General features: G+C 41.0%; 1 protein-coding gene across 1 annotated transcript in view; it reads right to left on the bottom strand.

Moving 5' to 3' along the window:
• Positions 1 to 25,555, bottom strand: part of LOC134608627 (cadherin-19-like) — a 207,801-nt gene that overhangs the window by 103,995 nt on the left and 78,251 nt on the right. The window contains exon 4 of the mRNA XM_063451610.1: positions 7,725 to 7,844. Within this exon, the coding sequence (XP_063307680.1) occupies positions 7,725 to 7,844 (120 nt within the window). The remainder of the gene's footprint in view (positions 1 to 7,724; positions 7,845 to 25,555) is intronic.

The following is a 25,555-nucleotide window of genomic DNA, read 5'->3' on the forward strand; positions in this document are numbered from 1 at the left end:
TTTAAATAACACGTATGCCTACCAATGGGACAATAACAGCCTCACTTTTCTAGGTATAGACTTCCCAACCGATCCAAAACTCCTCTTTCAAACCAATTATGTAGTAATAGCCAAAGAAATTGCACAAAGATTATCTACCTCTAATACGCACCAACCGACAAACCAAGAAATACAATCATTCCTGTTGCAATCAACTCTCCCCACGTTGAACACAAGTCAGCGAGACGCTCTACAAGCCGAAATTACACTCACAGAACTTACAGACGCTATCAAGGCCCTCCCGTCGGGGAAATCGCCGGGCCCTGATGGGTTCACGAACACCTACTATAAAACATACTCCGACACCTTAGGCCCGTACCTACTCAGGACATTGAATCAAATCATAGACACAAGTACTATGCCACCAGAAATGCTCCTGGCCCATATTGCAACAATACCAAAACCAGGCAAACCCCCAACTATACCACAAAACATGAGACCCATATCCCTGCTAAACACAGACACAAAACTTCTAGCAAAGATCTATGCAAATCGGGTATCACATATGCTCCCCTCTTTGATACATGAAGATCAAGTGGGATTTATCACGGGCAGGCAGGGAGCGGACGGCACAAGGAAATTACTCAATCTCCTTCACACCGCACGAAGAGGGAGGAGGCCCAGTGCATTTCTGTCACTGGATGCTGAAAAAGCCTTTGACAGACTGCACTGGGGCTTCCTTGCTGCTGTCCTCACAAAATTTAATTTCCCCCCGAGGTTCATGTCTCTAATATCAGCATTGTACTCCGCTCCGTGCGCCAAAGTAGCAAACAGCGGGTTCCAGTCCACGCAATTTCAAATCACAAATGGAACCAGGCAAGGCTGTCCCCTATCCCCCCTCCTTTACATTTTGGCCCTAGAGCCCTTAGCTCATCTAATACGGAACGATCCACGTATACAAGGAATCAAGATAGGGAAAACCGAACACAAGATTACAATGTTTGCAGATGACATCATGCTAACATTCACAAATCCACATGTGTCACTACTACATGTCAAAACCCACCTAACAGCATATAGTGCCTGCTCATATTATAAATTGAACATAACCAAAACAAAAGTAATGCACCTCTATTTACCTGATAAAACATTACGCACTTTAAATAACACGTATGCCTACCAATGGGACAATAACAGCCTCACTTTTCTAGGTATAGACTTCCCAACCGATCCAAAACTCCTCTTTCAAACCAATTATGTAGTAATAGCCAAAGAAATTGCACAAAGATTATCTACCTGGAAAGGAAAGTATGTATCCTGGCTCGGCCGCATAGCAGCCATAAAAATGATTCTTTTTCCCAAACTACAGTATTTATTGCGCACTCTACCCATCGCACTCCCACCACTTTATCTGAAAACTATACAAAAAACATTTAGCGACTATATCTGGAACTATAAACAACCTAGGGTAGCGGCTGAAATTCTACATAGACCATTCAGGGAGGGGGGGCTAGGAGTACCCAACATAGCCAAGTATTACATGGCGTCGCAATTGAGCCCATTAATCTCAGCACATCACCTTGCAACCCAACCAACATGGCTCAATATCGAAGCTTCATTCACGGACGGTCATGCACTCACAGAACTTACGTGTCTCCCGCACCATCTCAGACCCATATACGACCAGATACTACCTACCACATCCCTAACTCTCTCGACATGGGATTTACTCCAAAAACAAACCAAGGAAAAAATTTCCATAACACCGACAACCCCCCTAACTGCAATTGCGCCTCTACTTCCCACCTTCTCCGCGGCACTCTGGACTGCATGTGGGATTTCCCATATCCAACAACTATTAGACGAACAAACTGTACACTTGTTCCAATATTTTCAAACTACATTTGGTCTGTCCAACTCTGCCTTCCTCTCTGATCTCCAAATAAGATCTTGGCTCACAAAGCAAATACCCACAATGGCGGCTGGAATGGATAAAGCAACATACTCCCACATAACACAAGTCCTAGAACTTTGCACTCACAAGCAGAACCCCCAAAAAATGATCTCCTCATTGTACACTCTACTTACAAAACAACCCCGCATAGGGAAACCCCAATTTGTTAGGGCATGGGAATCGGATTTCCAAGAAACATTAGACCACACACAATGGTCAAAATTTTTCCTGGCAAACAAGACACTCACCCTATGCGCTACACAAATAGAATTAACCAGAAAGGTTCTCTACCGGTGGTATATGGTGCCTACACAGCTCAAACAGATAGACCCTAACAGGTCGAATATGTGTTGGAGATATAAAGCTGCACCGGGAACTATGTACCACATATGGTGGACGTGCCACAAGATAACACAGTTCTGGGACGAAGTGAGGCAACTAATACAGGGCTCAACAGGGGTAAAAATACCATTGCGTCCGGAGACTTATTTACTGCAACTTTTCCCCACTGATATACCAAAAACAAAAAAATACCTCTCTTATCATATTATGATTGCAGCTTTCTCTACAGTCAGTAAAGCCTGGCTCTCCAAAATCCCCCCAAACATTGATCTATGTATACAAACACTACAGTCCACCAAGTCATATGAAACCATGGCCAGACTGACTAGACCCCCCAAACCGTTCTGGAAAGAGGCTTGGAGAATGTGGGAATCAAGTCGATCAAACAGGGGTGTGACAGGCCTCTCCCAAAAAGCCCATGATTCCTCTTATACCTAGAACCTGTCTTTTTTTTTTAAGAAACACGCTTATCTTGGACAACACACAACACACATATCTGGCCACGCACATCTAACCAAGCACGCATTATCTTCCAAGAATACGGCACACAATGACGAGAATAATCCCCCCCCTTCCCCCCTCCTCCAACCATCCTGAGTTATCTTCCCCCCCCCCCAAGTTTTATACACATGTTTAGACTCTTGTCTCGCACAATAAGAAGACTTGAAGATAGTGGTGCGCTGTCACTGGAGTTATCACTTGACGCACCCATTGCAGACTGTATAGTGCATTGCATTGTCTGGTATTATAACATCATTGTATTGCAATTTTGGAAAGTGTTACCTCTAAGATAACGTACATAATGTATGCTTGTTCTAACCACCACTTCTTTTCTTCTGTAACCAATATGCTTATGTTTATCTCTCTGAGATACAAAATCAATAAAAGAAAATTAAATTAAAAAAAATCTCTATCAGTCTTTTACTTTTGTTACTTATTGTTTTTATAATATAAGTTTTACTTACCTTGAAATGCATCATGTACAAAATAAATAAGATCATGTTTTTTTCATTAGACATAAAAAGGGTTATATATTTAGAGCACTCCTACAGATTATTTATACATTAATAACTATACTGGACTAACACAGTTCATTCATTCTAAATAAATGCAGTTTCTCAAGGACATGCCAACGGGCTAAGGCATCTCACAAAAAAAACTCCACAAAAACAATAGTATGTCTTGAATAATCAATATTCTTTCTCTTAATGTAATGTACATTCCAATGAATATTGGCTTGCAATTTGAAAAGATACATTATGAAAATAGAAACAGTTTAACAGATCATTTGTAGTTGTGATGCTTTAAGCCTTCTAAATAATCATATGTCAATTAAAAAATGTACTTTTACTTCAATAAATTGCACATGTACTGCTTCTGTTTGGAAGATGGATTTTTAACCAGTATGCCATGAATATTTCATAATCCGGTATATTGCAATCTATTATAGTAGTCTTCCTAGGCAACAGCACATGTTTTATATTATATTATTTATTTAAATACTTGGGCTAAACAGAATGCTTCAGAGAATTTCTTGTTGGAAACGATTCTGCACAGGCAAACCCGAATGACACTTAATTCTCTTTTTTATTAGTTCTACCATGTTTTGCTATATTATTTATATACCAGGATATTGAAAATACTTATAATAACACTGACTTCTTGTGTGTCCTTTCAGAGAAATGTCCTTTGCAAGAAGAAACATTTTAGGCTTATTGATAGTTTAGTACATGGGAACTGGGATGAAAAGACAGATATTGAACATTGGTGGTAGTGCTAAATGTTTATACCATTTTTTTAGAACAGAGAAAGATGCATCAGAAGGAGCACAGTGAAGATGCTAAGTTTGTGATTGCAACATCAAATTAATATAGTTTTACAGAATAATGAGTAATAATACAGTGATTAAGTTCTAAAAAGGGTTGTTACTCCAAGCATCATAACCACTACAGCCGGCTGATTCCTGTACTCAGCCTGGTTCCCCACCAGGAGCCGAGGGTCCTCCACACTTGACACACTTCTAGTGTTTGCAAGGCTACAGAAGTCGAAAACCTATGCTGCAATCATTTATTGTCTGAGATTGTCAGCAGACTGATCTCTGCCAATTAGTGCAACCATATGAAAATAAAAAGGCACATAATGAACATTATTGGAGGAAGCATTGTTCTGGGCAGCCTAATCACTCTAGTCCTCTTTACTTGGTCACCTGACACTGAATAAAGTAGTTTGTGGATACGGTACTGATTGCCGGAATCATTGCCTTTACCACAGCTCTAGGATATTACTTCCCGCATTTCAGTGTTTTTGTAAGCTTTTGTTAACCACCCATAATTGCAATCTCTCAATTCAGTCACTATTTCTTGTACCGTCCAAAATACTCTCTCTGTATTCTGTACCAAGCCCTAGTAAACTTTATTGTCAAGACCTGTCTACCTTATTACCTAGTCACCCAGCAAAGTCTATGCTGGTAGCAAGATACCAAAGGCTTACTCTCTAGTTTACAATGATGGTTAAGGTGAAGGCTCTACTGGCAAATAAACCCTTCACCAACTCCGCTACACTATTGGTTAAACTCATAGCTAATGTGAAAGTCATAGAAATCTCTTTAAATATATCTCTTTGGCCTATGGTTGTTCAACAAACATATTAACTAGCCCTGATTTATAATTCACAGTAACCAACTGGCTATCAATAACATGACTAAGGTGTATAAAAGAAGACCAATAGTATCTAATTATTTTATGCATATTTCAATATGACAAAAATATATTTTTTATATTTCAGTTTATATTATTTACTAAACAATATAAATGTAATTTGTAAATTTTATCACACTTAAATTGACCGTAACCAACATTTGTGAGCTATATATTATGTGAAATAATAGTATAATTATTTATCAACATGTAGGATGCAAACCTTATGATCATGAACAACTTAAATGGACACTATAGTCACCAAAACAACTACAGCTTAATGTAGTTGTTCTGGTGAGTATAATAGCTCCCTTCAGGCATATTCATGTAAAACAAAACAACTACGTTGTTGAGTGTTAAATATTGATTACTTAACTTCAATTAGTCTGTAGCCTCCCAAGATCGTTATCCACCACAAAACGATCATATATATGTATAGAACCACAAGCAGAAGTGGGATACGGCTGTACAGTCTATATAGGGAACATACAAGGAAAAAAACAATAGTGTGATACAGTATATACAGTGAAAATGTGCGCTTAAATGGATGCACTCACGAGATAGTAAAGGTAAAACAGCATTCAAGGTGCCTCCCCAGGGAATATGGGGGGATGCTGGTATCCTTCGGTAGTGTCTAGCAGCCAAATGGGACACAGGACTCCAGGTGAGTAATGGTAGAAAATATTTGTAGTTTTATTTTCTTTAAAAGGTGATACAACACCAAGCAGATAAAATATAAAAGTGCAGCAGTAGGTGCACTTTTATATTTTATCTGCTTGGTGTTGTATCACCTTTTAAAGAAAATAAAACTACAAATATTTTCTACCATTACTCACCTGGAGTCCTGTGTCCCATTTGGCTGCTAGACACTACCGAAGGATACCAGCATCCCCCCATATTCCCTGGGGAGGCACCTTGAATGCTGTTTTACCTTTACTATCTCGTGAGTGCATCCATTTAAGCGCACATTTTCACTGTATATACTGTATCACACTATTGTTTTTTTCCTTGTATGTTCCCTATATAGACTGTACAGCCGTATCCCACTTCTGCTTGTGGTTCTATATTCATGTAAACACTGCCTTTTCAGAGAAAAAGCAGGGTTTACATTGCCCCTAGGTACACCTCCAAGTGGCCACTCCTCAGATGGCCACTGGAGGGGCTTCCTGGCTTACTGCACAGTAAGCAGCCCTGCCGATCAGCATCCCCACACTCTGCATGGAGACGCTGAATTTTCCTCATAGAGATGCATTGATTCAGTGCATCTCTATGAGGAGGTCCTGATTGGCCAAAATGGAATTTGGCCCCACCCCATGCTGATTTTAGCCAATCCAATGCTTTCCCTATGGGAAATCCATTGGATTGGCAAAAAATTGGCCATTTTGATGATGTCACATAGGGGGGGGGGGTCATCACCGTCTGACCCGCGTGGTGCTGGAAATAAGGTGAGTTTAAACTTTTATAGGGGGTGTAATGGATCGACAGGCACCCCGACTGGGTACATCCGTTGATGGATGCTCCTAGCGCTTCCTGAGGGCTCCAAGCACTCTAGCAGACACCACAACAACCGAACCGGAGAAGCATTCAAATGCTCTCAACCATATGAATGCTGTAAACCGCTGAACAGGAAAAGCATACAATCAGCTTACACTCCTGGCAATCAGCATACAGTCCAATTCCCCCAATAACGAGACGACACTTCGTTTTGAGGGTCAAGCAGAACTGACTGTACTGGCACATACAGCCTCTTTTATTCCCAATCCACAAACTTAGTACTGCCCACAGGGTTTTACAGAACAACCAATAACACACGTACATTACAGAAAACACTCACAGCAATTATACACAAAATCCTCCCCTCTGCCTGTGATATAATTATGGTACACAATGGGTTAACATAATTATTACAAGCAGGAAAAATACCTTTTTTTTTACATGTACTATAACTTTAAAAATATACCTCCAATCTTCATACAAATAAACACTCTCAAAAATCAGACAAATCCATCCAGTAGATCAAAAGGGGGCAGCAAGTCTTTTAAAATCCAATCTGCTAAAATAGTCTTTAACAGGCAATATCTTCCAGCGGCCATAGTCTTAAAGGGGCATTGTTCCCTAAAGTCACAGTATTTCCCCAGATGGTTCTTAAAGGGCCAGCAGCAGCATAATAAAATACAATATGCCCAAATACTGTATTTAAAGGGCCAAATCTCCCAGGGGCCATAGTCAGCAGGCAGGAGGCAGGCAAACAGGCTTCTCCAATGCCCAGTGGCGAGGTTGGTTTCGCCACAGGGGGCCTAAGGGAGGGCAAGCCACCTATATGTGTGGGTTTAGCACTATAGGGCAAGGAATACATGTTTGTGTTCCTGACCCTAAAGCGATCCTTTAATGTCCTTTTTGTGATACTATAATACATGTTTGCATTCACTACATCACATTACAGTAGGCTGGGAATCATAGGTTACAGTCACTTTTCTATAGCAAAGTCATCATTTAATTATTTACGCTGACAGCATACATGTGTAAATCTACATGACATTTTTATCCAAAGCATTTGTTAGCACACTGGTAAGCACAATTTATAGACTAAATTACTTGATGAGTACAGGTCTATTGCACCATAAATGTTAAAAAAGATATATCACATTAATGTACGAGCATAACATTTCTCTAAAATAGTTACACGCAGTCACAAATATTTTAGTTACAGGAAAACACAAACACTTACTACTTTTAAAAATGCATTGCATTACCTGATTTTGGTTCAATAGAAAAGTGTGGCTGTCCCTGTAGAATGCTGTATATCAATCTGGCACTATTTCCATAACTGGGGTCATCCTTATCTGTAGCTGTCACTTGCATGACAAATGTTCCTGCATAGAAATAAAGAGTATCATTGCAATTTATTTTGCTTAGGTCAACATACTAAATAATGTATTTGATGAACCTAAAAGTCAGTTTAAAAAAACAGAACAAAAAAAAACAGTTATTTTCTGAATCTTTGTTTTATTTTTATTTTTTTGTGCTAAATCTTCTATTGTTTTCTTTCTTTCATTTATTAGCATTAATTTATTCAATGCAGATTTCCATCTATGATGTAGTCACTATGTGATACATTCCTTTTTTTTTTTTAATTTTCTAGAGTAAAACAGAGGTTTAATGGAATTATCCCTATAAATGTACTGCCTGTATTATGCATTATGGAAAATGTACTTAACCCCTTAAGGACACATGACATGTGTAACATGTCATGATTCCCTTTTATTCCAGAAGTTTGGTCCTTAAGGGGTTAAAAAGCTCATTTATTACTGATGTCAACGTTAACCAAAATACTGCCGTTTGACACCCATTCAATCATACCTACTGGAGATGTAAAGATCCATGCATCAGAGAATAATCAATAATATTTAATTAATTGAACAAAATGCTTATTACATTTAACATTTTAATTTTCCCTTATCAATTCTTCAATATTCTCATTTTAGTGAATAAACTCTACTCTGCAAAATTCTATAAATTTATAAGCTTCAAAATTCATTATTCTAATCCAGCCAATAATTACAACACAGATTTTACTGATTAGCAATACAATATATATCTACATCTAAGTAAATACAGTGGGATCCTTTTTATCCGTTTTCGATTCTGGAGATTAAAGAAATACTATAGAATTAGGAATACAAATGTGTATTCCAAATGCTATAATGCCCTAGTCACCACTTTGGTAACTCCCAACCACATTGGGTACAAGTTAACTCTTCAAGATCTGCCTTACCTTACCAAGCCCCACCTCCTTGGGTAAGGTCATAATCTTTACTCATAGGACAGCATTGGGAGGCTAGTGCACGTTCTTTTATATTTTATATATTTACCGTCTGACTGGAATAGCAGAGTTTCACTTTTTTTTTTAAATAAGTACACGTATTTGCTGTTAATATGAACGGTATTATTTTCAATTGCAGATAAAAATGGGGATCATTGAGATAAAGTGGTCTTGGTGTCTATAGTATTCCTTTAAGATATATATTTTTCAATCCTCCAAGGGCCCTCATCCAGTGTGACACTCTTCAATTGTCCAAGCAATTCACACCAGCCAGGTAACAAGAAACACAAATGACATGGTAAGGCAACCTGAAACTATTTCACCAAAAAACTAAACCTAGACATATTATGGTGCCTGCAGCCTATTTAGATAACACAACTGAACTAAGCCCTTCACCTTTGAACACCTCCACAGCAGTTTCTGATGTTGATCTAAATTTAAAGTATAGATCATGCCCATGCAGTCTCACTGCTCAAATCTCTGCCAGTTTGGAGTGAAATGACTTTGTTTATCAAGCCCTAGTCACACCTCCCTGCATGTAGATTGCACAGTCTTTCTGTAAAGAGTTATCTACTTCCTTTAGTGCATAGTCTGTTTAATTCAGTCTTTATTATTTACTGCTCTGTTAATAGGCTCTAGACCATGCCTCCAGGGCCGGTGCAAGGATTTTTGACTACACAGGCGAAGATGAATTTTGCCACCCCCCTCCCCATCGAAAAAAAATGTATCTTCACCTGTGTGTCTTTTACCCCCCTTTTGACTAACTTACCCCCTTTAGTGTTTTATATCCCATTGTGTATGTCTTGCCCCCCCCCCTTTTATCCTGTGTGTCCCCTTTGCTGTATTTTATCTCTCCTGTGTCTCTTACAACCCTCCTTGTGTATTTTTTACTTCCCCCAGCCCCTTTGCCTTTCTCTTTCTCCCCCCAGCCCTTTTGTGTGTCTTTCGTCCCCCTGCCCTTTTGTGTGGCTCTTTCTCCCCAACATATTTGTGTGTATTTTTATCCCAGTACCTTTGTGCATCTCTTTCTCCCCCTAGCCCCTTTGTGCTTCGTTCTCCCCCACAGCCTCTCTGTGCTTCGTTCTCCCCCACAGTCCCTCTGTGCATCTTTCCCCCAGCCCCTCACCCTTCTGCGCAACTCTTTCTCCCCCCAGCCCCTTTGTGTTTGTCCCCCCTCAACCCCACTGTATGTTTCTTTGTGCCACCCAGCCCTCCTGTGTCTTTTTATATTCTCACGTACCTTTTATTGCCCCCCCTCCCCTCCTGTACCTTTTATTGTCCCTCCTGTACCTTTTTTTGTCTCACCTCCTCCCCTCCTGACCCTTTCATAGTTGTCCTTTCCCTCCTGTGTCTTTCAATGCCCCAGTGCTTTTTAATGTCCCTCCTCCCGTCCCATTTATTGTCCCCCCTTCTTTTTCTGTACCTTTCATTGTCCCCCCTCCTGTATCTTTCATAATCCCCCTAATGTTCCTTTTACTGTCTCAACTCATGAACCTTTCATAGTCTCCCCTCCTTACCTGTGCCTTTTCTTGTCCCCCATCCTGTACCTTTTCTTGTCTTCCCTCTTGAGCCTGTCATAGTCCCCCCCTCCTGTACCTTTTATTGTACCCCTACCCTCCTATACCCTTTCCCCCCTCCTGTCCTGTATCTTTTATTGCCCCCCTCCCCTCTTGTACCTTTTATTGTTGTCCCCTGTATCTTTTATTGTCCCCCACTCCCCTATTCTACCTTTTATTATTGTCCCCCTCCCCTCTTGTACCTTTTATTGTTGTCCCCTGTATCTTTTATTGTCCCCCACTCCCCTATTCTGCCTTCTATTATTGTTCCCCCTCCTCTACCTTTTATTGTCTTCCCTCTTGAACCTTTCATAGTCCCCCCCTTCCTGTACCTTTTATTGTACCCTTACACTCCTGTTCCTTTTATTGTCCCCCCTCCTATCATGCCTCTTTTATTGCCCCCCCCCCTTCCTGTACCTTTTATTGTCTCCTTCCTCTCCCCTCCGCACCTCCATCCATGTGACTGAGCTGGAGGTCCGCGGTGAAGGATCCGGTTTCCTGTTCTGGTCTGACAGGAAGCAGTTCGTTGCATTTCCTGTCAGACCGGGTAAGTAGCGTTCCGCCCGCTCAGCCACGCACCGCAGTGACAGACAGGAGGGGAACGATGCAAATGGCGCCCTCCTCCTTCTGTTCACCGGAGATCGCGCCCCCTGGACCCGCGCGCCCTAAGGCGGCAGCCTGGGCCGCCTTAGGGTAGCGCCGGCCCTGCATGCCTCCCGTGTGTGATTAAAGTACATTTTACATGTACATTAGAAATAAAACTTTTTTCATGCAGACAGTGTGAGTCACCGCCATGGGATGTGTGGCTAGAGCTGCATAGACAGAAGCAAAAATTATTTAACTCCTAAATGGCAGAGAGCTGTGTATGCTGATCTCTCAACCCAGTCTACAGGTCCATCTAACAAACCTAAAAGTTCTCATCTACTCTCTCTCACTAATCACAAGTCTGAATTTTCTCATGTTTACACTCTTCTCTTTCTCTTCTTACCAGATTGAAGTTTTGTCCTATTTTGCAGCATGGGGCAAAGAAAGAGGTGGATGTAATGAGTGTTATCAGAAAAGGGGATATGCCACACTGCCAAATGCTGACAGGAGGATGATAGTCTGTTAGAGAGATAGAAGCAACAAGAGCACTTGCACACTCAACTTTACATTTTACCATTTTATAGCCAGCCAATCATTTTTGCATAAATCTGAATTTTTATATATATATTATATTATATATATATTATTTTTGCTTAAATCGTAGAATTTTCACTCGAATATCTGTTGCAACTTTTCCTGTCCAATTTTTTGCTTGAATGTCGGTAGCATATTTATGGTACTGAGAACTGTGTTAGAAAACCGAATCAGACAAACCAAAAAGACGCAAAAGTGGACCAATCAGTGTATTGGAAATATGTGCAGAATATAATGTTATATGTATATATATATTTTGCAGTACATTGGTTCTCAAATCAACTGAGAAACAGTAAGTAATAGAGAGAAATACAGTAAAAACAAATCTATGGTTATATATAATTTAATACATAAATAACATACAAATATAGATTTTGTTTTACTGCTCTTTTTAACCTTTATTGCCCACTTTTCAATGGAACTATGAATACAGTCAACACTTAGTGGCTATTCCCATAAATAATAACCATAAATAATTTTTTACCATGGGGGGAATTCAGAATCTCAAACCAAAATGGACATCCTCAATTATTATTTGACCAAAAACAAAGTGAAGTGCGCTCATATGAATTATTTATCTACTGGATCCAGTTCTTAGAATGTAGTTATATACATGAAAAGTAAGAAAGAGATAACATACACCAGTAATAGTGAAGGTAAAATGAGTACCAACTGGCAATAAAAAAAAAAAAACCTTAATAATATATATAAATATGTAAGGTGCTTATAGTAATAATGACAATCTTAATAATACATATTCCATCAATATCAAAGTACTAATAGAAAAAGACTTAAGATAATATGCATGTGCATAACAAATAAATGGAAAGAATAAAAGAAAAAGAAAAAGAAAGAGTTCCAATATGAAAATATTTAGGGAACACATATAACCTTCTTTAACCCCTTAAGGACTGGACTTTTTTTGCGATGTTGTACATTTGCGACCAGGCATCTTTTTGACACTTTTGTGGTGTTTGTGTTTAGCTGTAATTTTCCGCTCTCTCATTTACTGTTCCCATACAAATTATATATTGTTTTTTTCAGGACAAAAGGGGCTTTCTTTACATACCATTATTTATATAATCTCATCTAATTTAATTTAAAAAAAATGAAAAAATATGATGAAAAATTGAAAAAAATACAAGTTTTTTGAATTTTATGTGAAAAATCTTTTACTCATCTACAAAAGCGAATGAAAAAAACTGCTAAATAGATTCAAAATGTTGTCCTGAGTTCAAAAATACCCAGTGTTTACATGCTTTTTGCTTTTTTTTTGCATGTTATAGGGCTATAAGTACAAGTAGGATATTGCGGTTTCAAAACATACATTTTTAAAATGTATCAATAGTGACATTGTAACACTGTTATCTGTCATAAATTGCTAAATAACACCCCACATGTACATATTTTTTTAAAAGTAGACAACCCAGGGTATTCAATATGGGGTATGTCCAGACTTTTTTAGTAGCCACTTAGTCGCAAACACTGGCCAAAGTTAGCGTTCATATTTGTTTGTGTGTGAAAAAAGTAAAAAACTAAATTGAACGCTAATTTTGGCCAGTGTTTGTGACTAAGTGGTTACTAAAAACGACTGGACTTACCCCATTTGCAATACCTTGGGTTGTCTTCTTTTGCAAATGGTATGCCATCATGGGGGTAATTCTCATTCCTGGGCTACCATATGCTCTCAAAGGCAACGTAACCAACCTGGCCATTTTCAATGTAAAAATATTTGACCTATATATTTGACCCTGTAACTTTCCAAAACGCTATAAAACCTGTACATGGGGGGTCCTGTTCTACTCAGGAGACTTTGCTGAACACAAATATTAGTGTTTCAAAACTGGAAAATGTATCACAACAATTATATCATCAGTAAAAGTGCTGTTTGTGTGTGAAAAATGCAAAAAAAGTCACTTTCACTGACAATATCATCGCTGTGATATGTTTTACTGTTTTGAATCACTAATATTTGTGTTCAGCGAAGTCTCCCGAGTAAAACAGTACCCCCCATGTACATGTTTTAGGGTGTCGTAGAACGTTACAGGGTAAAATACAGTGATAGCAAATTAAATTCTCTGGTCTTTCGGCCTGGGTTGGCAGGCAGGTCCCTTAAATTGCAATCAATAAAATAACTTAATTATGTAAAAATATTACCTAAATACGCACGTAGAATTTAAATATATATGCATATTTATATATTTGAAGTCTACGTGTATATTTATATAATTATTTATGTAATTTTGTATATCGACATATGAATAGTTCGCATTCTTTTTATTTATTTAAATATACATAGATATATATACAATTTCATTCTAAGTGTATTTTGATATAAATATATATATATTAATATCAAAATACAGTTAGAATAAAATTTCGTATAGATATATAATTTTTTTTAAATTTTTTATTATTATTTTTAATTTTTTTAATTTAATTTAAATTATTTATTATTCGTATTTTATAATAATATATATATACAATATATATAGTTATTATATATATTATATATATACGTGTGCAAATTAATTATAAGTGTATTTTTATATTAATATATGTACATATTAATATAAAAATACACTTAGCATGACATTATATATATGATATATAGACATATATTATATAGGTATAATATATGTCTATATATCATATATATACACATATATAATAATATTTTTTTTTTTTATTAACTATAACTTTACATTTTTTTATGATTTTACAGTTGCAGGGAGACTGCCTGTCGGCACAGACAGTCCCCCTGCAGGCAGAGTCTAGGACACCTATTGTGACCATGTGGTCGCCCTGTTGGGCGATCAAATGGCCCCAGGGGTCCTAAACCGCCATCGGGAGACTGTCTGGGCTGCAGGCAGTCTCCCCACACCGGGAGCACCGCCGATCGCCGCCGGGGGAACGACGGCGATCGGGTAAGTACATTTTAAATTTAGGACGGTTCAGGACCGTCGGCGGTCGGCAACGCAAAAATGCCGATGACGGTCCTGAACTGTCCTGCGTCCTCAAGGGGTTAAAGGAACAGAAGAGGGTCATAAATACAAACATGTATTCCTGACCCAATAGTGTTAAAAACACTATTTAGGCGGCCGGCCCCACCTTGCCCCCATGAAATAAGTAGAAAACGTTCCTTTATTCCACATTCACCTGGGTCCGGGCCCCTGACCTGCTTTCTTGTCTGATATCATTAGAATTGATGATCTCAGCCAATCCAATACTTTCCCATAGGAAAGCGTTGAGAGGCAATTGGGCATGCTCGGCAAAATGTTGTGCTGCACCAATCAGCATATCCTCATAGAGATGCATTGAATATTAGTGCTACACATTGTGCTGCACTAACCAAGGAAGCATCTCTAGTAGCTGTCTGAGTGACGGCCACTAGAGGTATCCTTAGACAGTAATGTAAACATTGCCTTCTGGCAAATTGCAGTTCTGGCTTTATGATGTTTCTTCTATTGTAGAGTAGTGTAAAGTAGGTCTACAATGATTATTAAGACTACACCTTGGTTCAGCGCTATGCTTCACATGAAATATTTTTTTTTAAAAAAATGCAAATTTTATCTTGCTGATTTGTACTGCCTGTAAACTACACCTGTGCATTTAGTTTTGTTTAAATCATGATTCAACCACATTTTAGGCATTCAGTGAGTTATCTTAAATCAATAACTCTAAATCGCCATGTGACAGATTCACGAAACAAACTAAACAAGCAATGATCAACATGATTGATAAAAAGCACTTAAAGTTGTAATAGTCCCAAAGCGAATAGGACAAAACCTTCCAGCTGAATACAGGGTCATGCAGACTGCAAAATTAGGGGATCGATGAAATTAATCTACATTTTGTAATTCAGGCATCAAACGAGCTATCATTTGGTCCGGAATTCAGGCAAGGTGATCTTCGCCGGACCACTAAAATTCAGGCTAATGTCGCAAATTCGGACCTGGGTTTTAAAAAAAACAAAAACAAAACAAGTTAAACTATTTGCCCATTATTTGGCCAAACTAGCCCCACAATGGCTAGGGTTCCATAATCCCCTAGCCAACTTCTAAAATAAATCCCCATCTGTCCTGTCCTAATAATAGTAAAAAAAATCTAAAATCTGTAAAAAATAAAAAATAATACTTACCATCAGAAGAAGAAAAGAAGAATTAGGAGATATGTCTTGTATCTGCTAATTCTTATTTTCTTCTGTCCCCCAAAATGCAAAATAAAAATCTATAATTTCCGATACTTATACACTTATTTTTATTTTAAAAATGCCCGACCGCAAAAAAAAAAAAACTACACGCTAGAAAAATAAAACCACCAAGAAACTGCAATTTTACGATTGCAGGGTAAATCCTCTTCTAGTGGCGATCATACTGACACCCACTTGAGGCATTTTCATTGTACTGACCAAGTAAAACTTGATGTGCCTGCACACATTGGATTGGACCATGACGAAGGAGACCATACTTCCTCCTTGATGTCACGGGAGGCAGACAGGTGATCACCACTGAGAGAGCCTTGCAAAAGGTAAGTAAAATCACATATTTTATTATTTTATTTGGCCAACAGAGGGGATCTGTTTTAAATATGAACAGGGACACATTAGGAATACAGGATTGGTACAGGAGATCCTATTTAGTAAAACAGATGAGTGATGAGAAATATAAATAATTTCAATTTAAAGAATAGAAGAACTTTGATCTAAACTCTGGAATATCCTCAATATCACATCATAATATTGTATAATATTAGGTAATTATTTTTTAGCCCAATTTACCCTCACTAAAGTACATTGAATGTTTCCAGTTGGTGAATATGAATTCTGCTTTAAAATAATTGCAATATTAATTATGCAGCATTACACTATGATTGATTTTTTTCTCTTTTGCATATATATAGTCTCTACCCTCTCATGTATATACACTATGTATTTGCTGTTTCTATTATATTGCCGAAACTGTAATTAAAGTCTAATTAAATTTTTTTCATGGATTCCGTGTCTTACTGCTGTGACAGGGATAACATTTGAAGATGCTCCACTAATTCCACCTTTGCAATTGTTAATTTGATTCAGAAATAATTCCAAAACAAGAAATAAATAGAGATAATTTGTTATGGTTAGCATACTTCTTCTTTTGAAGAGGGATAGTGAGATGGAGATAGAGTATTTTCTTACTTGTTTATTCCATGTCACTACTTTCCTTTTTATGAATTTGACACAATTAACTCTTCTTAATTGATCATCCATTATCCATTGATTTGATGTCATGTGAATCATGCTTTTATTGTAATTCTCTATATTTGTATTTCACTCTTCAACTGTGATCTGAGGAATGGTCAGGGTCAGGTATATAAACAAGTATAATTAAATTTAAGATGCATTGAGTCTGGCAGTTATCCATGCACTTCTAGTTTACAGTACACACAGAAGTATACCTGCTTATGTTATATTTTTATCTTGACAGGTAGTCAAAAATATCCAAAGGTTTTGTTAATCTAATTATTCTATCTTACATTAAAAATACCTATTTTAATTTGCAGCTCAACCTCATTACTTTGATCCATCAATGCAAAAAGTAGGTATGGCATTTATTTTAAAATGGGGCCTGGAGCTAGCACATATGTTTAAGTAAACAGAAACATCTTAAAATACATTAATGTTTATAAAAAGGAAATTGTCTATAATTCAAAGTAAATTTTACATTGCGTGCTAAAGTTGCCAAACTAAACATTTACTTCAAGATAAATAACTTTGTTTAAAATTTTTTTACAAATTGTGCAGAATGGCATTTAAAGATGAAACAATATCTCTATTGTAATATTTTGTTAAATACTTTGTACAAAATGGGAAGTGGGTTATAAAGTATTAATGATAAGATATTGTTGCAATCCTTCTAACTAAGCCAGTTCTTAGTAGACAGTAGATTCCCAAAATGCTATCAGATGACAAAACAAAGCTTGTACATTATATAAAGCTAAACTGAGCATATATTTACAACAGAAGGCATTTATGTCCATATATTATTTTTGAGTGTCCCTTTCTAGTCATTCTGAGACTTGCAGTACACAATGGTAGACAGAGAATCTATTACAACCAACGTATAAAATGCAGATGATCTGACATATAAGTTGTGCAGAGAATGTTTAAGGAACAGTCTGACATACTGAAAAAAATAAATACACTGCGACAATGCTGTTTATCTTTTTTTTTTAGACTCCCAATGGAAGCCCTGAATCTAATCTTTAATGTTAGGGGTATATATATATATATATATATATATATATATATATATATATATATATATATATATATATATATATACCTAACATTAGGTAAGTAATATATATATATATACCTAACATTAAAGATTAGATTCAGGGCTTCCATTGGGAGTCTAAAAAAAAAAGATAAACAGCATTGTCGCAGTGTAGCTACTGCAGCCATTGCGCTCACAGTAAAATCATCAGTGATGTTGACATTGGATCAATCCAAAGCTTCCAATAAGAACCAGTTGGGTCCTATGGCACATGCCTGGCAATTGATGTGCCAGCTTCTCTATAAGATGCATCAATTAAATGCATATTATAGAATATTACCTTTAATCTGCAGTCAACATCATCATGTTGGGTGTAATGATATTGAGCATGAAGACTTTAATTTTACCACATGACAGGAGGCTTCATATTTTGCATTAACTCTCTTTACTAACTCACATAGCAGTAAAGAAAAAGGTGAAAACATTAACCAATCAAAAGAAAGTAGGAGGTATAGTATTCACAGTAATGAGGCTCCTCCCCCTCTTTCTTTACTGCTCCATCAGCAGACAGGTCAGAGTTTTTGGCTCTTCCCTTTTCACTATTGTATATGTAATTTTTTATGTAATTTTTTTATATAATACTGTATTTATCTTATATATGTAGTTTTATTTTGCTACTATTGTTGTTTTTCTACCTTTATTTCATCTGCCCTCTTGGGCTTTTTCGCTCTTGGGGGAGTCTTTTCCCCCTCCCTGTTTTCCTCACAGGGTCTCTCTTCTTTTCTTCACCTCTCGGTCCGCCGGCTTCTCCGCCGTCGGACCGACTGTCTCTCACTTCCCTGAGGGTAACGCTCACCCTCCACCCCCCCTTTTTTCCTCCACACGGCTTCACAGCCGCTTTCACTGTAGCCGCACGGCGGGAAACCGTTTTTTCCCGCTCCTCCGGCGGCCATCTTGGATCTCGCGTCTCGCGAGATCCACGGCCGCCATCTTGGGAGCATTGCGGTCTCCTCATTCCGGCGCCCGTACACACAGTAACCGGACACAACCAGGCAGGGGTCCCCAGGTCAGTCAAATTATTTACCTGTGCTTGGGGTGTGGCCCCATAATCGAAAAATATTTACTGCCTACTGGTGCTTTTGCACACTTACAGGGTGAAGCCCTATATTTAATACCGCTGCTATCAGGTGGATTTCGTGCCACCTATATATATTTGAGCTTTTATACCTGGGTGTGGCCCAGAAGAAAATCCCAATATTCCCTGCTGGGGAAACTGGTGCTTTTTTACTGCCAGAATTGTCATATTCACCCTGCTGGGGTTTTGCCTTTTTTACATTTCACGGTTTATATATATATACCTATACCTACCCTGCTGGGGTTAACTGGGTACTGCAGGTACCCCCCCTTTTTATCACTAACTGGGACAGACCCCTAGCCCAACATTTTCTGTGCCTCAGCTATTACAGCGGCCCAACTCCTATTACCATGGATACACCTCAAAACCCTGCAGACTTCCAAACCATGATTGCGGAAGCCATCTCCGCCTCTATGGAGAAAGCATTATCCAGGGTTATGACGGCGACTGCCGATCAGACTAAAAAAGCCACAACAGCCCAAGCCCATGACTATGATTCTGAGGCTTCAGAATCCCATGCCCAGGCCGACTCTCGGCCCAGCAAACGCCACTGGAAGGGCAAGGAAAGGAATGACAACATGGGCAAAGGCAATGCTCCTGCCAAACGCCACAGGTCAGCACCACCCACCCCCGCCCATTACTCCTCGGATGAGGGGGAAGAACAAACACGCTCCATGGCCGTGTTAGATGAGTGGCAGGCCGCAGATTCCGATCCAGACAATGACTGGGGTTCGGACACGGGATCCCAAACGGGTCTCCTAAAAGGCACCTTCTTGGACGACATCCAACTACCGGACGACCCCACACCGGTCCAAGAAGAAGGGGAAGCCATTCTGGACCCCACGGGGCAACGTCTATTCGACCCCCGCAACATACGGCACCCGCGTTCGGGGGACTGGACCCCCCCCGACCATCTCTCCAAATTTATGCACCGTTGGCTCCGCAAACCCCTGGACAAAACGGTGCGCAACCGACTACGTTCGGAATGCCCTCGCCCTTCCCTTCCCGACAACGTGGCCCAAACCCCCGAATTCGACCAGGTCATGAACACATTCATGTCTAGGGGTGGCCGCGACCCCAGGAGAGGAGTGGAGAAGGGCTTTCACGGAGTTCAAGACAAACTCCTAGACTCTATTCGCCCACTTTCCCACATCATGTTTTTGGCAGACGATGCTTTTACAAGGGCTGACGAATTTGATACCAGTATGGTTAAAGAGTGGGCACACGATATAAGAGAATGGGCACAGAGGTGCTTTTGTTTTGTTGGTAACACCAACGTAGCCCTCTCCTCTGAGAGGCGAAAAGCAGCGCTGCTCCGTATTGACGGAAAGCTGGTGGAATTGGGCACCAAAGAGTTGGGACCGCTTGCACAGGGCAAATTGTTTGGGGAAGCCTTCCTCAAAGAGCTTAATAAGCACGTAAACATTTTCACCTCGCTCAATAAGGCTCAAACTTCAATGAAGCGAGTATTCAGGGGCTACCCCAGTCGGGGTGTTTTTGGACGGGCTGGCCGCTACAGGGGCCGAGCAGCCAGCCGTTTTTGGCCCTCTGGCCCCCGCTCACACAGACCCCAACCCTTCTACCCGGAAGTGGGTTTCAGGCAGCCCTTCTCCTACACCCGTGGAGCAGACAGAGGCAGAGGACCTCGTAGCCGTGGCAGAGCACGCTTCCCCACAGGTAAGCATCATTATGCCTCAATGTCCACTAACCCCGTATACTGCAGGTCGTATCGCTCTGTCTTTTCAGAACTGGACAGCCATCTCCACGGACGCATGGATCCTCCAGACGGTCCAAGGCTACATCATAGATTTTGTGGAAACCCCGTCCCAGACCGCCCCTCCGTACCCCATTCAGTGCTCCAAGGAAGATCGCCTTCTAATCGATGGCGAACTACGGGAACTCAGGAGCAAAGGAGCGATAGAACCCGCTCACGACCAAAACGGCTTCTTCAGCAACATTTTCCTAGTGAAAAAGAAATCTGGAGACTTTCGGCCGGTTATAAACCTAAGGAAGCTCAATGCTTTCGTAACATACAGACATTTCAAGATGGAAGGCATCCATCTCCTAAGAGATCTGCTCCAAGAAGGGGACTGGTTCACAAGACTGGACCTCAAGGACGCCTACCTATCGGTACCCGTCCATACATCCTGCCGACAGTTCCTCAGATTCCGATGGCAAGGCCGCCCCTGGCAGTTTACATGCCTCCCCTTCGGCCTCAGCTCAGCACCGTGGTGCTTCACCAAACTCCTGAAGCCAGTAGTGTCTCGACTACGCACTCAAGGAATTCGGTGCATTATTTACCTGGACGACCTGCTACTGTTTTCCTCAGACAGGTACAGTCTAACGCAACACACACAATATACCACCCGACTCCTCACGTCCCTAGGTTTCGTGGTGAACTTTCAAAAATCGGAAGTATCCCCAGCCCAGAAGATACAATTCCTGGGCTTCGAGATAGATTCCAAGACCAGCACACTTCGGCTCCCAACCTCAAAGATCACAGCCATCAAGAAGGAAATACGCAGAGCCATTCGCAGCCACTCCATTCCACTCCGCAACCTGGCTCGGATCGTGGGCTTGCTATCCGCATCTATCCAGGCGATATTCCCGGGTCCACTCCACTACAGAGCGATGCAGCGCTTGAAGGCTTCCTTTCTCCGCCAGAACCCTTCGTACGACCAAACGGTCCCGGTGACGGAGGAAGTCAAAGAAGAACTGGGATGGTGGCTGGACAGCATGGAAGCGTGGAATGGCCGAGCTATCTTCGGGAACACGCCCGACATGGTCCTGGAATCAGACGCCAGCCTCTGGGGATGGGGCGCCACCTGCGAAGGCAGTTCGACGGGAGGCGCTTGGACTTCCCAAGAACTCAAACTCCACATCAACTGCCTAGAACTTCTAGCGGGGTCGTTTGCAATTCGCAGCCTAGCGAGAAACCGGACCAACTGCTGCATCCTCCTCCGGATGGACAATGTGTCAGCGGTCCGTTACATCAACAGACTGGGAGGGGCCCGATCCAGACTCCTCTCAGAGATTACGAAAGAAATATTCGAGTTTTGCCTTCCCCGGAAAATCTCCCTCATGGCAGAATATCTCCCGGGCGAAACGAACCTGACAGCGGACTGGTTCTCTCGCCATTGGCGGGACAGCAGCGACTGGAGACTGGACCCTACAATCTTCCATCGCCTCTCGGTCAGGAGAGGCCCCCTCCACCTGGACCTCTTCGCATCTCGGAACAACAGGCAGACGGACGAGTACTTCAGCTGGCTACCAGATCCGGACAGCAAAGCAGTAGACGCCTTTCTCCAACCATGGCCACCCAGGGGCGCTTACGCCTTTCCCCCATTTGCCATGGTGGCAAGGACGATACAATACTTAAAGACGCAACGCGGGTCTCTGCTCCTCATCACTCCCCTATGGCCGAGCCAACCATGGTTCCCGGACCTTCTAGCTTCATCCTACAGGGATCCTCTCCTCATACCGTCCTACCGGACGCTCCTCACAGACCCGAGAGGGAACCCCCATCCTCTCATTCTGGAAGACCGCCTCACTCTAGTAGCCTGGACTCTTTCAGGGGTGCCTGGCAGACCGAGGACTTATCGCAGACAGCTAGAGACCTCTTATGGGATTCGTGGGCACCAGGAACCAGACGATGCTATCTTGCAGCATGGAATTCCTGGTCCACTTGGTGCAGTGAACGGAACTTTGATCCCTTTACGGCACCTGTAACGGCCATCTTGAATTTTCTCTCTCACCTATACTCCGCGGGCAGGTCTTACCGATCCCTCAACGTCGTGCGCTCCGCGATCTCAGCGGCCCACGTTCCGGTCCTGGGTTCACCCGTCGGGAAACACCCTCTGGTATGCCGCCTCCTCAGGGGCATCAGACTTCAAAGGCCCCCCAGACCCAAGTACACTCGGCTATGGGACGTGGAAGTCGTCCTACAGTTTCTGCGAGACTGGCCAGATAACGACAGACTCTCACTTCGACAACTGTCGGCCAAACTAACACTCCTACTTTGTCTGGTATCGTTCCGCAGAGTTTCGGACGTGCGGGCTTTCGACATCGACGCCTTCTCGGTCTCCCCAGAGGGAGTTACCTTCCAAGTGTCTCGTCGTACTAAATCGGACTCATCGTCGGTCTTCTACCCCTTTTTTCCTACGGAACCGCTGCTTTGCGTGGTCTCTGCTCTGCGTTGTTATGTTCAGGTCACTTCCCTCCTTCGGGTTTCATCTTCGGGACAACTATTGGTGTCTTACGTTAGACCTCACGTTCCCGTCTCTACTACCACCCTGGCCAGATGGGTTCGCTGGATCCTGTCCCTAGCAGGTGTGGAAGACACCTTCGGTGCCCACTCCGTTCGCGGAGCGGCGGCCTCGTCGGCTTTCTCCGCGGGAGCATCACTGTCAGACATCCTACGAGCCGCGGATTGGTCACGCGAAGCGACCTTTCGGACCTTCTATTTCCGCCCAAACTCAGGGGCAGCCACGTCTCTCCTTCATCAGCGTTAAAAATGCAAAATATGAAGCCTCCTGTCATGTGGTAAAATTGAAGATTATGCTAGCGTTAGTGTACTTATAATCTTAATTTTAGTAATGACAGGAGGCGAGTATTTTCCCACCCTCCGCACCCTCGAGGGATGAAATCTCATGTAAGTATACCTATACTCTATTCTGTCCTTCATATTTTCTACCTGGTATATATAAGACGTGTGCTACCTGGTATATATAAGACGTGTACCTTATTTAACTACAGCTTCGTTACTGTTATTGTCATACTTAGACTAGGTACATTTCGTTAGAGTTTGTGCTGGGTTTATTACATTACTGCAAACAGTTGCCAGACCGGTTCCTAACCTTTTCCACACTCTCTTTCAGCATAACTTCAAGACAGTACAGCTTACACTCAGGATGGACATGTTTGGACCTTCCTTCAGAAACCAGGACTTCGCAATTGGAAAAGTCATCTGTTGGTGCATGTTTGGATCACCCTAGGACTTCGTATTTGAAAAGTCACCCGTTGGTGCATGTTGCAAGACTTTATCCGTTCTTTTCAAATTTTTTTATTGTATTTGATGTCGCTCTCGAAAGAGGGGGAGGAGCCTCATTACTGTGAATACTATACCTCCTACTTTCTTTTGATTGGTTAATGTTTTCACCTTTTTCTTTACTGCTATGTGAGTTAGTAAAGAGAGTTAATGCAAAATACTCGCCTCCTGTCATTACTAAAATTAAGATTATAAGTACACTAACGCTAGCATAATCTTCAATTATTAATGAAAGTCTTCACTAGGACGTGCTTTCAGTGGCTGTCTAATTGACCCAAACCCCAAAATAATAAACAGTAATTAATACTTTAGGATGACTGTAAAGCATATATTGATACTGGCCTAGTTGTTCCACGGACTTGTGAATATTGCATTAGGTATATATTGTTGCTTGCCTACCTGGATCTTCCAGCTGTACTTGGGCTATTATTCCTGTAATTCTCTGACAGCTCAATGTAACTTGATGAAAAGCAAAAAGGTCTGAAGTATGACAGATGTTAAAACACAGTAATACAAAAACCATTAATATCAAAATAAGAGCAACAATTCCAAGCATCATAACTAACACAGTATGTTGTAGAGGCTATGATGCAAAGAGTGCTCTGGTACCTACCCATTGTAAGCAGTCAAACCATTTTAAACATGCAGGAGCTTTCGTTAGCTATATATAGGGGTGTATATAAAACATACCCCTCTCTGTCTCATTAGAGATATCTTTGCCAGAAGCTCAAGGAAGCAGGCTGAAGGGTCAGTGTTAGGACCTGCTTAGGGGAGTCTGCCTTGACATTGGCAGGCGGGCATTCCCTCCAATGGCCATTGGAGCAACTAAATGACCTCAATTTGTCTAAATATACATAGGGATTAAGGAGAGAGCGCAGGTACTTTTTCTTTTCTTTGGTTTTTACTATATATTGGGGCTGATGTGTACTGTAGTCATTGCTGCCGGCCTAGTAGTGATGGGACTGAGTGCAGGACTTCTCTTTTTGTATTTGTATTTACTTTGTATCACACAGCCTGGTTACAATGCTGCCGCCCATCCCATGTGTTCCCTATTAAGGGTTAATAAGTATATAGGGGTGTATATAAAAAATACCCCTCTCTGTCTCATTAGAGATATCTTTGCCAGAAGCTCAAGGAAGCAGGCTGAAGGGTCAGTGTTAGGACCCGCTTAGGGGAGTCTGCCTTGACGTTGGCAGGCGGGCATTCCCTCCAATGGCCATTGGATCAACTAAATGACCTCCATTTGTCTAAATATACATAGGAATTAAGGAGAGAGCACAGGTAACTTTTTCTTTTCTTTGGTTTTTACTTTGAGCAATGCTTTACAGTGCAGGACTAGATTATTGGCTGAAGCATCATAACTAACACAGTATGCTGTAGAGGCTATGATGCAAAGAGTGCTCTGGTACCTACCCATTGTAAGCAGTCAAACCATTTTAAACATGCAGGAGCTTCCATTAGCTACTTTGAGCAATGCTTTACAGTGCAGGACTAGATTATTGGCTGAAGCATCAGCTGATCTCTCTCAGCCAATAAGCCAAGATCTGCACTGCCAGGCTTAGCTATAACAAAAAGCAGAGTCTG

The sequence above is a fragment of the Pelobates fuscus genome, chromosome 4, assembly GCF_036172605.1.
Source record: "Pelobates fuscus isolate aPelFus1 chromosome 4, aPelFus1.pri, whole genome shotgun sequence".
In the NCBI taxonomy this organism is placed as follows: Eukaryota; Metazoa; Chordata; class Amphibia; order Anura; family Pelobatidae; genus Pelobates; species Pelobates fuscus.